The sequence below is a fragment of the Furipterus horrens genome, unplaced genomic scaffold, assembly GCF_987537825.1.
Source record: "Furipterus horrens unplaced genomic scaffold, mFurHor1.1.pri manual_scaffold_17, whole genome shotgun sequence".
In the NCBI taxonomy this organism is placed as follows: Eukaryota; Metazoa; Chordata; class Mammalia; order Chiroptera; family Furipteridae; genus Furipterus; species Furipterus horrens.
Genome location: NW_028327187.1, coordinates 43,498,976 through 43,513,413, shown reverse-complemented (window position 1 = coordinate 43,513,413; position 14,438 = coordinate 43,498,976). Strand labels below are relative to the sequence as shown.

The window sequence follows — 14,438 nt, the reverse complement described above, 5'->3', positions numbered from 1 at the left end:
TATTTGTTTGTTTGTTTGTTTTTTGTTTTTCCTTCCGTCCTTCCTGGTCCGCCCCTATTCAAAATTCCATGGGTTTCAAATCTTTTCTGGTTGGTTGGCTGGCTGTGGGAAGATCCTGCTTGATTCTGGGGTTGCTAGTCTTTTATTCGTGGGCCTACCGCCGTTCTTCTGTGAGCTGCGTTTAGTTGACCCCTCCTGTGTCACCCTCAGCCCTCCTCAGGCTTGTCCAGCTATGCCTTCTCACTGCTGGACCAGCCTGTGCTTGCCAGCAGTTCCCGACCTGCTCCCAGTCGTGTCTCTATTCTCGGGCTACAGCTTCCGCTTGCTTCCCTGACTTATATGCCTGCGCGGGCTGTCTCTCTCCCTGTCTCAAGACCGTCCCTTTGTTCTGCAGGACTCTGGCACAGTCGGTCAAAGCGCCAGGCCCAGTGGCGCTCTCTTGTCTAGGACCTCTCCCCTAGTCTGGAGATCTGCAGCAGCTTTCCCGCATGAGTTCTTCTTGCCCCAAAACTGTCTCTATTCCAAGCTACAGCTTCCGCTCGCTTCCCCGTCTATAGGCCTAAGCGCATTACCTCCCTCCCCGCTCCAGCACCGTCTCTTTGTTCTGTAGGACTCTAGTGTGGTCAGTCAACTTGGCGCTCTCCTACCCAGGAGCTCTCCACTAGTCTGGAGCTCCGCAGTTGCCTTTCCGCGCGGGTCCTCCTCTCCGCCCCAAAACCGTCTCCACTCCTGAGCCACTGTCTCTGCTCACTTCCCTGCCTACTTTCCTGCTTGTGCTATCTCTCTCCCTACCCCAGAACCATCCCCCTGCTCCTCAGGACTCTAGCACGACTGGTCAAAGCGCCAGGCCCAGTGGCACTCTCCTGCCCAAGACCTCTCCCTGGTCTGGAGCTCTGCAGCGGCTTTCCCGTTTGGGCTCTTCTCCTTGCCCCAAAACTGTTAATTTTTTTTTAATTGATTCTAGAGAGGGGGAAGGGAGGGAAAAAGAGAAAGAGAGAAACATCAGTGTGTGAGAGAAACATCTATTGGTTGCCTCTCACATGTGCCCTGACAGGGAACTGAACCTGCAACCCAGGCATGGGCCCTGACTGAGAATCAAACCTGCCACCTTTCAGTTTGCAAGATGACACCCAACCAACTGAGCCACACCAGCCAGGGCATCTAATACTTTTATTTCTGCATATCTAATACTTATTCCTACACATAACCCTCTGCTATTTTTTCCAATACCTCTTTACATACAGGGAAAGATAGGCTATCTTAAATAGCAATGTGATAGAGTGTAGAGAGGTCTAGTCTGAGTCTCAGAGACTTGACATCCCTTCCTGGCTAATCCATTTACTAGATGCGTATCTGAGCTTGAGCAAGTCACTTCCCCTGCTCTCAGTCTTAGTTTTCTTCCCTTGTAAATGAGGTGAGAATGAAGGACATCTGTGAGATGTCAAAAGAAATCTAAGCAATATGGTAGAGTGGTTGATTATAGGAGTTTTGGATTCACACTTGGACGGAAGCATATTTCTATCATTTGATACTATGTGTGATCAATTTTAAGACATACATTTTTTTTAGAGTCTTCAATATCTCTGAAAGCAGGAAGTGTCTTACATTCAATAGTTTATCATAGTTAAGTTGAAAACATTTTTTTTACATCAAATAACAGCACCTTTTACAATCATGGTGTCATAACTGAAAAACCTTGGAGAAGTCCCTTTGATACAGTAAGACTATCAGCTATAAAATTGGAATAATATTCATCTCACAGGTTGTTATGATGATTAATTGAAATATATATAAACATTTTAGGATAGAGAATGGATTGCAGTAAGCATTCTATAAATTGAAGTTTTTATTATTTTATTATTACTATGATGATTATTATATAAAATTATTCATTATAATCACCACTGGTTCATTATGGCTATGTTGATGTGATTATTTTGAAATGCATGCCTTTATAAAAGTTCTTAAATTCTAATTAATTTTATGTAATTCAGATTATTAGTATATATTACATATACATATATATGTGTATATATATACATGTCATTCATTATTCAAGGGATTTTGAAAGTGAAGTAAGAAACCCCCATGGTAATATAGGGACAAATATGAATATTCTTTAAATAGGAACAAAATCTCTAATAGCTTCCAGATACAGTTAAAACCTCATAAGTGTTTCTATTTGCCCATTCATTTCTTGACTCTGACTTTAGTTCCTACCATTCTTACTAGATTTTGCTATGAAAAGTTTTTTATAATTTCCTTATTGTCAAATTCAATGGCCTTTTTTATTCTCCTTCTTCCTCGACTTCTTTGCAGTACTTCACTTATTCGTTAAATACTTATTGAGCTCTTATTATATACCGGAAATTGCTATCGACTTGAGAAAGAATCTTAACTCCAAAAAGGAAGGAAAGGAAATGGAATAGAAAGGAAAGGAAGGGGAGAGTAGGGGAGGGGAGGGCAGGGGAGGGGTAAAGAAACATAGCATGAATACTTTTATAGAGGTATTCCTATGGTAAGCATAGCAGCATAGGGGAGGAAATCCCAAACCACCTAGGGAGGTCAGGGAAGGCATCTTAGCAGAGATAGACTTTGAGTTGAGTCCCAGAGGCTGAGAAGGATCAAGCAAAGCAGAAAAGGTGGGAAAGGCTTTCCAGTTACAAGAAAATATCATGTGTAAAGGCAGAGACATGAAAGCGTGGCATATTTGTTAAACTGCAATTAGCTTAGTTTGGTCAGCCTGAAGTGGTTTTCCAGCTGTGTATTGCAGAGTTCTAGGGATCGTGAAGAGGTGTCTCAGGGGCCAATGAAGGCAGTTTTGCTTTTCAATATTTTGCATATTGGAATACCAAGTAAGATTTAATTAGAACTAAGGAATATTCCACTTTAAAAATGGTTTTAAAATCACTAAACTCAACTGTAAAGTGTGTGGGCAAAATTGTTGATAGGTGACTGTGGAGAGGTAGAAAAGTCAAGAGCCAAATCATGAAGGGCCTGTGTGCCATGCTAGAGTGTGGGTTCTGTATTGAGAGCAATGCAGAACTATTGACTTTAAGGAAGGAAATGACATTGACCAATTTATTTTAAAAATAATTAAACTAGCTCAAATGCCTTTCTTCCAGTAGTCTCCAGTTCTAATTCCTGCCTTGTTTCCTTCCTTCCTTCCACAGCTCCTACTGTCAATTCTCTTATTTTGCTTCCTACCACCTCGTTAAGATCCTGGAATATCTGCCATGATCGCCACTGGTTTCCATTTAAACTATGCCTCCATTCTAGTGGCATTCTTATTTTTCTTTAGTTCTTGGTGAAGACTCTGTTAACTAGTATTGCAAATAGAGTGTGAGGTGAAGGGATACACGAGGCTCTGTTCACTCATGAAGTCATTGCCATTAGACACATATGCATGTTGAATTCAAGGCTACCTTCAGTAGCATCTTTATTTGTAAACACTAATATGTACTTCCAACCTAAGCATGGACTTTCCAATAAGAGAATATTTGATATGTAAACATTAACTTTGAAGAATACCTCCATCCGGCCCTGGCTGGTGTGGCTCTGTGGATTGAGTGCTAGCCTGCAAACCAAAGGGTCGCATGTTCAATTCCCAGCCAGGACACATGCCTGGGTTGCAGGCCAAGTCCCCAGTTAGGGACGCACAGTAGAGAACCACACACTGATGTTTCTCTCCCTCTCTTCCTCCCCTCCCGTCTCTAAAAATAAATAAAATTCTAAAAAAAATAAAAAAGGAATACTTCCATCTGTTATTGTCCTTTATAGCCGACTGACTCTACAGACATCTTGGCTGTTATATTATTTATAAGGTTCTTAATACCAAATCCACCTGCAAATTATAACTGTGGTTAAGACTTTGTATAAAAACAGCTGAACCAGCAAATATCAGCTACTTATAACTGTATGCACTGAAACCAGCTTAGTTATGGAGTGCTGAGCCAATTAACATTGGAATGGAATGTTTTGATTATGCTTTGGTTTGTTTTATTGACTATATGTAGGTGCAACCTATGTTATCACTTACAAAATAATTACAGGAATAAGGGATTTAAGTTAATTATTGTAAAATAACTTTCACCTGAATGGAGAAGTGAAACTTTCTAAAATGAAGTTGTTAGGATAATACAGCTCTTATCTCAGCTATCTTGAATACAGTCAAGGTCACAAGTCTGCTCTATAAAGATTATAAGGACAACCTTTGTGGATTTTATCTATAATTATCATCTTTTCCATGGATTCAGGCATTTTGTGTGTGGAGCCAGGCCACATCTACATCTTGAGAGTTAGCTTCTGGGCCATTACTAGCTACAAGACTTTGGGGAAGTGATTTGAGTTTCCTGAATTCCCATTTCATTATTTGTTATGTGAGGAGGATGGACTGCTTGATCTCTAAGGGTCTGCTGGCTTTGACATGCTTGTGTCTATGAAAAGGGGAAAGCAACCTGAAATTGAATGTTAGACCAAAGATCAAGCAAACAGAATATTGTCACTGAAAATGTTAATAAGTTTAAAATTAAGAAAATAAGCACCTTGCACTGAGTAAAAAAGGCTTTTTACATAACTTGTTTCAACCTTTCCCATTTAGGTATCACTGGAAAGATATCACAAACGCCTATGAAAATTATAAAGGAAGTGATAGATACTCGGATAAAGACATCACTACAACTAAGTTTTATTGTTATTAGTCAATACAACTAAATTTTGTTGTTATTCGTTGATACAACTAATTTTTTTTCCTTTTTTTATTCTTTTTCAATTACAGTTGTCCCATTTTCCCCCATTGCTCCCCACCCCAGCCCACCCCTTCTCCCACAGTCATATCTGCCCCCCGCACCTTTGGGTACAACTAAATTTTATCATTGTTTGTTGGTAAAACTAAATTGTATTGTTATTAGGAGGAAATGAAACAAAAATGAATAAATGTATCTTCCAGCAGAGGACCTCTAGAATCTGATTCTGAACAATCCTTAACAATTTCTGTAAACAATCGTAATGTAGAACTAGAAAATTCATAAATAAAACTGCTTGGCTTGCTGTTGTTTGAGATTTCTGTGTATCATTATCTTATAATGAGTATAAATGTCTTGATGTCATATCCTTTCTACTTAAAGCACAAAAGAATTGTCACCTTGAAGAATTCTGTGCCATGACGATTTTTCTTCATTTTCAATTTTCAGATCAAAACCCTTGGCTCTTTAATAATAATATATACTAGACATACTTAGTAAATTTCAGTGTTTTTAATGACCTTAGCTTCAGTCATGGAGGACTTTGCTTGGTGATGATTATCAGGATCATTTCAGCATTCTTTCAGAGCTACAGCTGGAAAGGGACAAGCAACACTCCCTTTAAAATGGGTTTAAACAAAGGCATCTGCAGAGGAGTTAAAAGAGCTGAGGACACAGAAGCACATTAATAATAATAGCTAGCGTTTAATGAGTGCCTACTGTGCTGGGCCCTGTGCTAAGCACTTTGACATTTGTGATTTAATTTAATCTCCAGCAATCCTGTGAAGTATGAATATTTCTATATTATAGGTGAATAATATGAGCTCAGTAGAGTATATTAACTTCCTTAAAATCAAACAATAAAACAAGATGTGGCAAAAGTAAGTTTACAGTTATAAGTACATGAAACAGAGTTTATTCTTTTATTATTACTTATTAATTATTGTATTATTTGCCATATGAACAACTATAAACTTACTTTTGCTCCACCCTGTATAATTCAGATTTTGAATAATACATTCAAATTTGGTGTGGCTACAAAACCTGTGGGCTTTCTACTTTACTATATTGTCTCTTCACAAATACAAGTAAAGCTGAGTTTAAATTCTTTAAAAGCCTGCTGTATTAGTTTTCTATTGCTGCTTAAACAAATTACCTCACAGAACAACTTAAACAGCATTCACTTATTATCAAAGTGGAATTTATTTTTTAATTTAAGTATAGTTGGTGTGAAGTATAATTTTGAATCCCATTGTTTCCCTAAGATTTTAAGTTTAACTTACAAATTTTATTATTCTGTCTATGAATCCAGTGTATATAAATGATCAGATTTAAGGATGGGGAGCTTATAACTTTTTTAACCAAATTTCTTTAAATATGCTAGTGATTTTTACAAATTTAATATGTCCTGTTTTCTTAAGTACTGTAAGTAAATAACCATCCTAAAATTTTGAGTTCCTAAACAGTTCTTAAAATGTAACAAGTCTATAAATAGAGTGAATATTAAGTTCTCTTAAACATTTGAAAACTATCACAAACTCAGCCAAATTCTCTTTCAACATTCTGCTTAAAATCATAAGCCTAAAGTCAATTACTCAATTACCTGTTTTAAATTAGAATTGCAAGGCTAATCTATAGGCAGTCTGGTATACCTGTCAAATGTTAGAAATGAGTGAAATACTAGATTTACACATTCCTAAACTTATCTGAGCTTGATTTACTTCAGTATCTCCTGGTTTAATTCATCCTTTTCTAGGTTAAGAACACTGTCATCAAAGAAGCAGTTTTACTCTTAAGAGCCAATGAACTTAAGGATATGGTTGTTTGGGCCCTTGAACTCCAAGTGCCACCTCCAGTGGGTGGTCTCAACCCAGGTCCTCTGGTAGTTTATATTTCCTCCTCTCTAACCCTCAGTCACCGCCACCCCCAAACTACTCCTCCTCCCTCATCCAGATAGCTTTATCGCTGGATTAGATTCTATTTATATCTTGGTTCTTTCAGAGTTCTTTCCCCATTCTTCCTGTCCTCATGGCCGCACCTCTTGCAGCTATTTAGTGGCATCTTCTTGGATGATGTACACATTCATACCCTTGGCTCTGGGACATTGCATCCAAGGCCATGCTAATGACAAAAATCACAGGGGGTCAGAGGGAAGATGTCTTAGTGCTTACCTTCCCTCCTGGTACAGAAATCCCCTGTTACAGCAGTGCTGAGTGCTTGTACCTGTTGCTCACATCCTTCCAAGGACTGTGAGCTCACCACTTGTTTTTTCTTAAATTGTGGTAAATATACAAAACGTAAATATTACCATTTTAACCAATTTTAGGTGTGCCATTCAGTCCCATTAACTACATTTACATTACTGTGCAGCCATCACCACCATCTATGTGCAGAACTCCCTTCATTTTCCCAAACTCAAACTTGGTACCCATTAAAACACAGCACCCCATGCCCCTAATGCCCAGTCCCTGGAAATGACCATTCTATTTTCTGTCTCTATGAATTTGATTACTCTATGTACCTCTTATAAGTGGAATCACAGTCTTTGTCCTTTTGTGTCTGACTTATTGCCCTTAGCATAATGTCTTCAAGATTCATCCTTACTGTTGCATGTATCAGAATTCTGTTATGGAGCATTTGCGAGCAAAGAGGACACGAGGCAATTTAGAAACAAATTGATGGCGTTTATTTACCTGGCCAGGGACGGTTCTTCCCACCTTCAGAGGCAGAAGATGGGAGAGCTGCGCCGCCTTACAGACTAAAAGGTTTTTAAAGGCAAAAAAACTGGACTCATGTCCTTGGAGCTGCCCAATAAAAGTAGTGGGCAGGAGAAACTACACATAGACACTTTCTAATTTAGAGGGGGCTTTAGCTGATAAACATTTAGTGCATTTAGTGCACCTGGGATAGAGATAACAGCCAGGGTGAGCTAACAAAGGGGCTTCAGCTAGTAAATTCTTGGTGCATCTGGGATAAGTGAGCAAAAAATAACTTGCCACTGGAGTAAAAAGCAAAAATGGCAAAATAGCAAAAAATAAATAAAAAATGACCTATCACATTCCCCACTGGTTTTTGTAACTAATTCAAATCCTTGAATACTGAGTATTTAGTCTATCGTACTGGCTATGGAGAACTAGTAGCTTCACTGCTTGAATTCTTCGTTTGATATACTTTACTAGGCAGTTAATAATGCAAGGTCCCACTGTTAACGTTAAAAGGAGAAGGGCAAGCGGTCCAGTTAAGGCTGTTAAAAGAGTTGTCGCCCAAGGGGACATAGAGAAAAATCGTTCATACCAATTTTCATTTCTTTTCCTGGCCTCTTCCCTATCCTGTAGCTTCTTACGAAGTTGGCTAAGGCTGTCTTTTATAACTCCGGAGTGGTAAGTATAAAAACAGCAAGTTTCTCCAAGGGCTAAGCATAATCCTCCCTGTTTAAGAAAAAGTAGGTTTAGAACTCTTATATTCTGCAACACTACTTCTGTTAGAGAACTGAGTGAATCTTCTAATTTACTGACACTTTCTTCTAACGTCCCTAAATCCTGATCTATTTGAGCACTTAAATCCTTAAAGTTTTTGTCTCCAACTAGTAAGGCCGAGGTTCCTATGGCAGCAGATCCTGCTATCCCAAGGCCAACGAGCGCCGGGACTAGTACTGGAGCTCTCTTATATTGGTATAAACCCTCTAACCTCAGGTGCTCTCGACCTTGACTGCCAGAATAATAGTATACGTGGGGAAGGATATGAGCTAAAATACATAATTCAGGAAAACTGGGGTCTAGTGCAGAGGAAGAAATGCAGGGAGTCAATCCACTTGTACATGCAAACCAGGTACCTGAAGGAGCAACTAAGACAAATTCTGCTGCACCTCTGGGGGGTAGGGTAGTCATATGGGCGCAGGAGCTACTGTACGGGGAAGTGGTGAGGGTAAAACTGGAGGAGAGAACACAAGCTCCTTGGCCTTCAAAGGACCCTAAAGTTAGCTTAGGAGCATGCCCCCGCCGGCAGTCTTGGGGTCTTTTGGTTAACTGAGATAGAGTTAAGTTCTGTATATTCTCATTTTGGTTACCAAAACTGCGGTTGGCACCTATGCCAATGTAATACGGAGGCCCTGGGTTAAGGCACAGCCAGCAGTCTTTAGTCATGTTAGGCTGCATCTTGTTTAGATATTGAAAGACAGTGCTCAGGGTCCTGAATATAGGCTGGGTCTCCAGCTTCAGGGTAGTAAGTGAGACTGGTCTGAGGGTGACCGCCCTAGTGCTTCGGGGGCCGGGTTTTCTAGAAGGGGATGGTGAAGCTCTGGGCAGGGGTGGTGCCTTGGGCTTCTCGGGTAACCCAAAACCTGCAAGGGGACTGATTGGGAGGCTAGGCTGGGGGATACGACACTTCTGGATGGTAAGAAGAATTCCAGGATCCCGACCAACTGCGGCAAGTCTCAGTCCCCATGTTTTTCCACTTTCCCACTGTTTGTCCCAGGGTTCGAGAGGCCACATTGAGATAGGATTACAGGTGCGCAAGGTTTCACACATCACCGGACCCTTAGGCCGGCTCTGGGAAAGGGATGTATCAGAGCTGGCTTGCTGGCTTATAGTAACACAAGACCATTGGGGACAGTAAAACTCTGTGGGTTTGTTACACGGTGGGGATTCTGAGAGGGGGCACATATAAAATTGAACAGATCGTAACTGTTTTTCCCCGCTAGGGTACCGCACCCAGGCCCAGTTAGAGCCTCATTAAAGGCCCCAGTACCTAGCTGGACGCCTAACATCCCTGGAGGGCGTGTTGGGGTCCACTCTTGTCCCCATTCTCCGGGGTAAAACTGATTATCGAGAAGGGCACAAAGGTCAAAAGTAAACACTGGGGCTCCAGGAGTGCTAACCTGGCTGACGATTTTTCCGTCTCCAGTTTGGGAGAGATGCCAGGTGTAATTAAGCGGTGGGGGTTTTCTGCAACTATAGTTAGGAGGGGGAAGGGGGAGAGGAAGAGGAAGAGTGCCGCCACAGCCGCACCCGCAAGGGGTGCTCTGTTCGCTCAACTGTCCATTTCTCAAGGTCCTTGTCCGATAGTTCTGCCGGCTTGACCTGGGAGCGGTGGATCCAGTACCTTTCCCGGCGACTTTAACTGCAGTGGGGGTACTGAAGATCACCTGGTGTGGTCCAGTCCACCTCGGTCCGAGCTTGTCTGGATTCCACTTCTTTAGCCACACGAGGTCTCCCGGTTCTGCCAGTGGTTGTCCGGAGTTGTTGTTAACTGGGGTGGGCCGGCACTCTCGGATATAGGCGTGCAGTTCCCGGGTGCTTGCTGAAAAAGCCTGCAGGGCCTTAAGAAGTTCTTGGTTAGTTATAACAGCTGTAAAATCGGCCCTGAGCTTGGGGAGGAAGGGTGGTGGTCATCCGAATATAATTTCAAAAGGAGTATACTTCTGAAAATAAGGAGTACAGCGGGCTCTTAACAGGGCAAAGGGAAGGAGGCTTAGCCAGTCATCGCCAGTTTCTAGCTTTAATTTAGTCAAAGTCTCTTTTAGGGTTCTAGTCATTCTTTCTACCTGACCTGAACTCTGGGTATGCAGTGGAGTTTCCACTTGATGCCTAAAGCTTTGCTTAATTGTTGGGTTATTTGGCTAATGAAAGCCGGGCCATTGTCGGACCCCATAGCTAGGGGGAGGCCAAATCGAGGGATGATATCTTGTAATAACTTCTTAGCTACTATTAGGGCCATTTCTGACCGAGTGAGGAAAGCCTCAACCCAGCCCGAGAAGGTATCTACAAGCACTAGAAGGTATTTGAAACCACCTCGAGCCGCGGGCATCTCTGTGAAGTCAACTTCTCATAGTTCTCTGGGTGTGAGTCCACACTTACAGTGATGAGGTGCTAATGGGTCCTTGGAAACCAGAGCTCGGTTAACAGCAGCACACTGGAGGCACCGGTGACTAACACTCTTTGTCTTTTGGTATAGTCCCGGGATATAATAGGCTGTCTGCAGGAGTTCTGCTAATCTTGTTCCCCCTAAGTGTGTGCTTTGATGTACTTGCCTGATGAGCTCCCTCCCTATAGCCTCTGGAACTAAGAGGAGGCCGTCCCTGAGGCACTTCCATCACTCCTGGGTCTCCGGGGCTTTTAGTCTGATAGCCAGCGCCTGATCTTTCTCTGAGTATACAGGAGGCTCTGGGAGAATTGGAGGCGGGATAAGTGACAAAAGAGTGAGCGGTTCCACTGGTCGCAGGGCAACCTTCCAGGCCTCCTGATCGGCGAAGGCATTTCCCTGGGCCTCTGGCGTACGGAAAACCTGGTGCCCTTTACAGTGAATTACAGCAACCTGCCTTGGGAGCCAGATAGCGGCAAGGAGGTTCAGGATTTCCTGAGCATTTTTTATATGCTTTTCTTCTGATGTTAAGAGTCCCCTTTCCTGATAGATGCTACCATGAACATGTACAGTAGCGAAAGCATACCGGCTATCTGTATAGATGTTTACCCGCTTCCCCTTTGACCAGCACAGTGCTTGTGTCAAGGCTATCAGTTCTGCCTTCTGGGCGGATGTCCCAGGTCCTAAAGCCTGGGCCCAGATGACAGTGTCCATGGTTACAACAGCTGCCCCAGCATACCAGATCCCTTCCTTGACAAAGCTGCTGCCATCGGTGTACAGGACGGCATCAGGTTCTGTCAGGGGAATATCTGTTAGGTCTTCCCGGTAATTGGTGAGGGCGGTGAGCACATCGAGACAGTCATGAAGTGGCTGGCTGGGATCATCATCCGGGAGGAGAGTAGCTGGATTGAGGGCTGCAGACTGGAGAAACTTGACACGGTCTGGATCTAGAAGTAAAACTTGATACTGTACAATACGTGCATTGGAGAGCCATCTATCAGGGGGGCTCCTTAGCAGAGTCTCTACTGCATAGGCAGTGATAACTTGTAGTTCTTGCCTGAAAGTTAACTTCGTGGCTTCCTTCACTAGTTGTGCAGTAGCCGCTATAGCTTGCAAGCAGTTCGGCCATCCCGCAGCAATGGGATCTAATCGCTTTGACAGATATGCTACGGGCCTCCTCCAGGGACCTGGTTGTTGTGTGAGCACCCCCTTGGCGATTCCTTTACTTTCTGCTACATAAAGTTGTAAGGGCCTGTCAAGTTTGGGTAGGGCTAAGGCGGGAGCAGTTGCTAAAGCCTTCTTAAGCGCCTGGAACGCCGCCGCCTCCTCTGTTTCAGTCCATTTTAGCAGTTCCTTTGCCGCCCCCCCCCCCCATGCAGGCGTAGAGAGGCTTAGCTAGTTCTGCAAATCCCAAGGTCCATAGGCGACAATAACCGACCGCCCCGAGGAATTCTCAGACTTAGCATCTGGTGGTGGGAGTTGGGATCTGCAAGATAGCCTGAATTCTTCTTTGAGACAGCGTCCGGTTACTTCCCTTCAAATTTTATCCTAAGTAAGTGACTTCCTCCCTGCATAGCTAGGCCTTTTTCGCTGACACCCGATATCCTAAACGGGCTAGTAGTCGCAACAATGTCTCAGTAACTTCCTTGCAACTGTCTAAGTCTTTGGCCGCTAGCAGGATGTCATCTACGTACTGTAGGATAGTGACACCAGGGTGATCCGCTCAGAACGGGACAAGGTCCCAGCTGAGTGCCTCATCAAAAAGAGTCAGGGAGTTCTTAAATCCCTGGGGCAACTGGGTCCACGTTAGTTGCCCTGACTCCCCAGCGTCTGGGTCTGTCCATTCAAAGGCAAAAATAGGCTGACTGACTGGTACCAACGGTATGGAGAAGAAGGCGTCCTTTAAGTCTAATACTGAATACACCGTATGATCAGGAGGCAAGAGACTGAGAAGAGTGTAAGGATTGGGCACCGTAGGGTGAATGGTCTCAACCCTTTTCTTCACTTCTCTTAAGTCCTGTACTGGGCGGTAGTCCTCCGTGCCCGGTTTTTGAACTGGGAGGAGAGGGGTGTTTCATGCTGATTTGCAAGCCCGTAAAATACCGGCCTCTCGCAGACGCCAGATATGGACTGCGACTCCTCACCGAGCTTTCAGGGGCATAGGATATTGTCTCTGTTGGCATGGAACTGCATTGCTTAAAAGAGTAACAACTACAGGAGGTACGTGGGAAGCAATGCCAGGAGGGTTGTTTTCAGCCCAAACAGTTGGGATGGCTTGTTGCCATTGAACCAGAAGGTCAGAAAGCTGAGTGGTAATTGAATCTGCTAGGAGGAGGTATTCTTCCTCAAGCGGGCAAGTGACAAACACCGTGGCAGGTGCTAATCCCAAGGACACTTCTGGTTTCTCCTGGTGGAATGAGATTGTTGCCCCCAACTTATGGAGAAGATCTTGACCCAGGAGAGGAAATGGGCATTCAGGCATGACTAAAAAGGAATGCATGACTGTGCGGCCACGAAGGTCTGTGATTCTGGCCTCAGTCCAGGGGTACGACTTAGCCTTGCCTGTAGCCCCTTGTATAAGAGTCTTTTTCTGGCTGATTGGCCCACGGGCTTCCTGAAGAACTGAGCAAGTCGCGCTTGTGTCCACTAAGAAGTTGATAGGTTGGCCCCCCACTTTGAGACAGACCCTGGGCTCTTTGGGGGCATAAAGTAGAGAGCCCCGGCCCCATCAGTCCCGAGCTTCCTGTACCAAGACTGGCTGACGGAGCACATGAGCCTTGCACTTGGGGCACTCATTTTTCCAATGTCCTTCCTGTTTGCAGTAAGCACATTGATTTTTGCCAAGCGGGGTCCTTTCCTGTCTCATATGCCTTGGTCCTTTAAACGGTTGTTTGTCCCTCCATGGGGGTTCTTCTGTCATAGTTAGGAGAACACGAGCCATTTTCTTATTCAAGTCCCTAGGATCCTCTTGGTTGTTAAAGATGCGCTGGGCAATCTCTACCAACTCGGTCAGGGGCTTTCCCTCAAAGCCCTCTAATTTCTGCAACTTCTTTCTAATATCAGGGACTGACTGGGATGCAAAAGCTATATTTAGAGCCCTCCAGTTCTCATGTGCTTCAGGATCAATGGGAGTATAAAGGCGATAAGCCTCCTGCAGTCGCTCGAGAAACACGGCTGGCGACTCATCAGGGCCCTGACTTACCTCCGTGACCTTTGACAGATTAGTCGGTCAGCGAGCCGCAGCACGGAGGGCGAAGAGGAGAATCTGGCGATATCGCTCTAATGCCTCCCTACCTCATTCGCTGTTTGAATCCCAAGTCGGGCGCGTTAAGGGGAAGACGTGCTCTAGTCTCATGGGGTCCTCAGACGGTTGCCCATCTGGCCCGAGGATGAGCTTCCGCCCTTCCCCTCTTATGTGCTCTCGCTCCTCCGAAGTGAAGAGGGTATGGAGCAACTGCTGACAGTCATCCCAGGTTGGCTGGTGAGTAAAGAAAATAGACTCTAAAAGGGAGATAAGTCCAGTGGGATTCTGTGAAAAAGACGGGTTCTGATTCTTCCAGTTGTATAAGTCGCTGGTAGAGAAAGGGACATACACCATAAAAGGCCAATCTGAGGGCTCAGTGGGGGCCGAGGCCTCTCGCAGCAGGAGAAGGGGAGCTGGCTCTATTGTTGAGTCAGGGGGAGTGTAATCCTGGCCTGAACGGGTGTGGGAAGGACTAAAAGGAGGATTGCGGCCTGCCGCATTCCCCTCATCAGAAGGCTCCGAAACTGGTTGGATGTAGGGAGGGGGTCTCACAGGAAGGGGACTTTCCTGTGAGGCCGGGAGGACTGGAGGGG

The 14,438-nt window shown here is 44.1% G+C and overlaps 1 protein-coding gene across 1 annotated transcript; it reads right to left on the bottom strand.

Annotated features, from left to right (window-relative positions):
- Positions 1-7,825: 7,825 nt before the first annotated feature.
- Positions 7,826-9,268, bottom strand: LOC149990917 (endogenous retrovirus group S71 member 1 Env polyprotein-like). The gene has a single exon (XM_090264047.1). The coding sequence runs from the start codon at positions 9,266-9,268 to the stop codon at positions 7,826-7,828; it is 1,443 nt and encodes a 480-aa protein (XP_090120173.1).
- Positions 9,269-14,438: the final 5,170 nt, after the last annotated feature.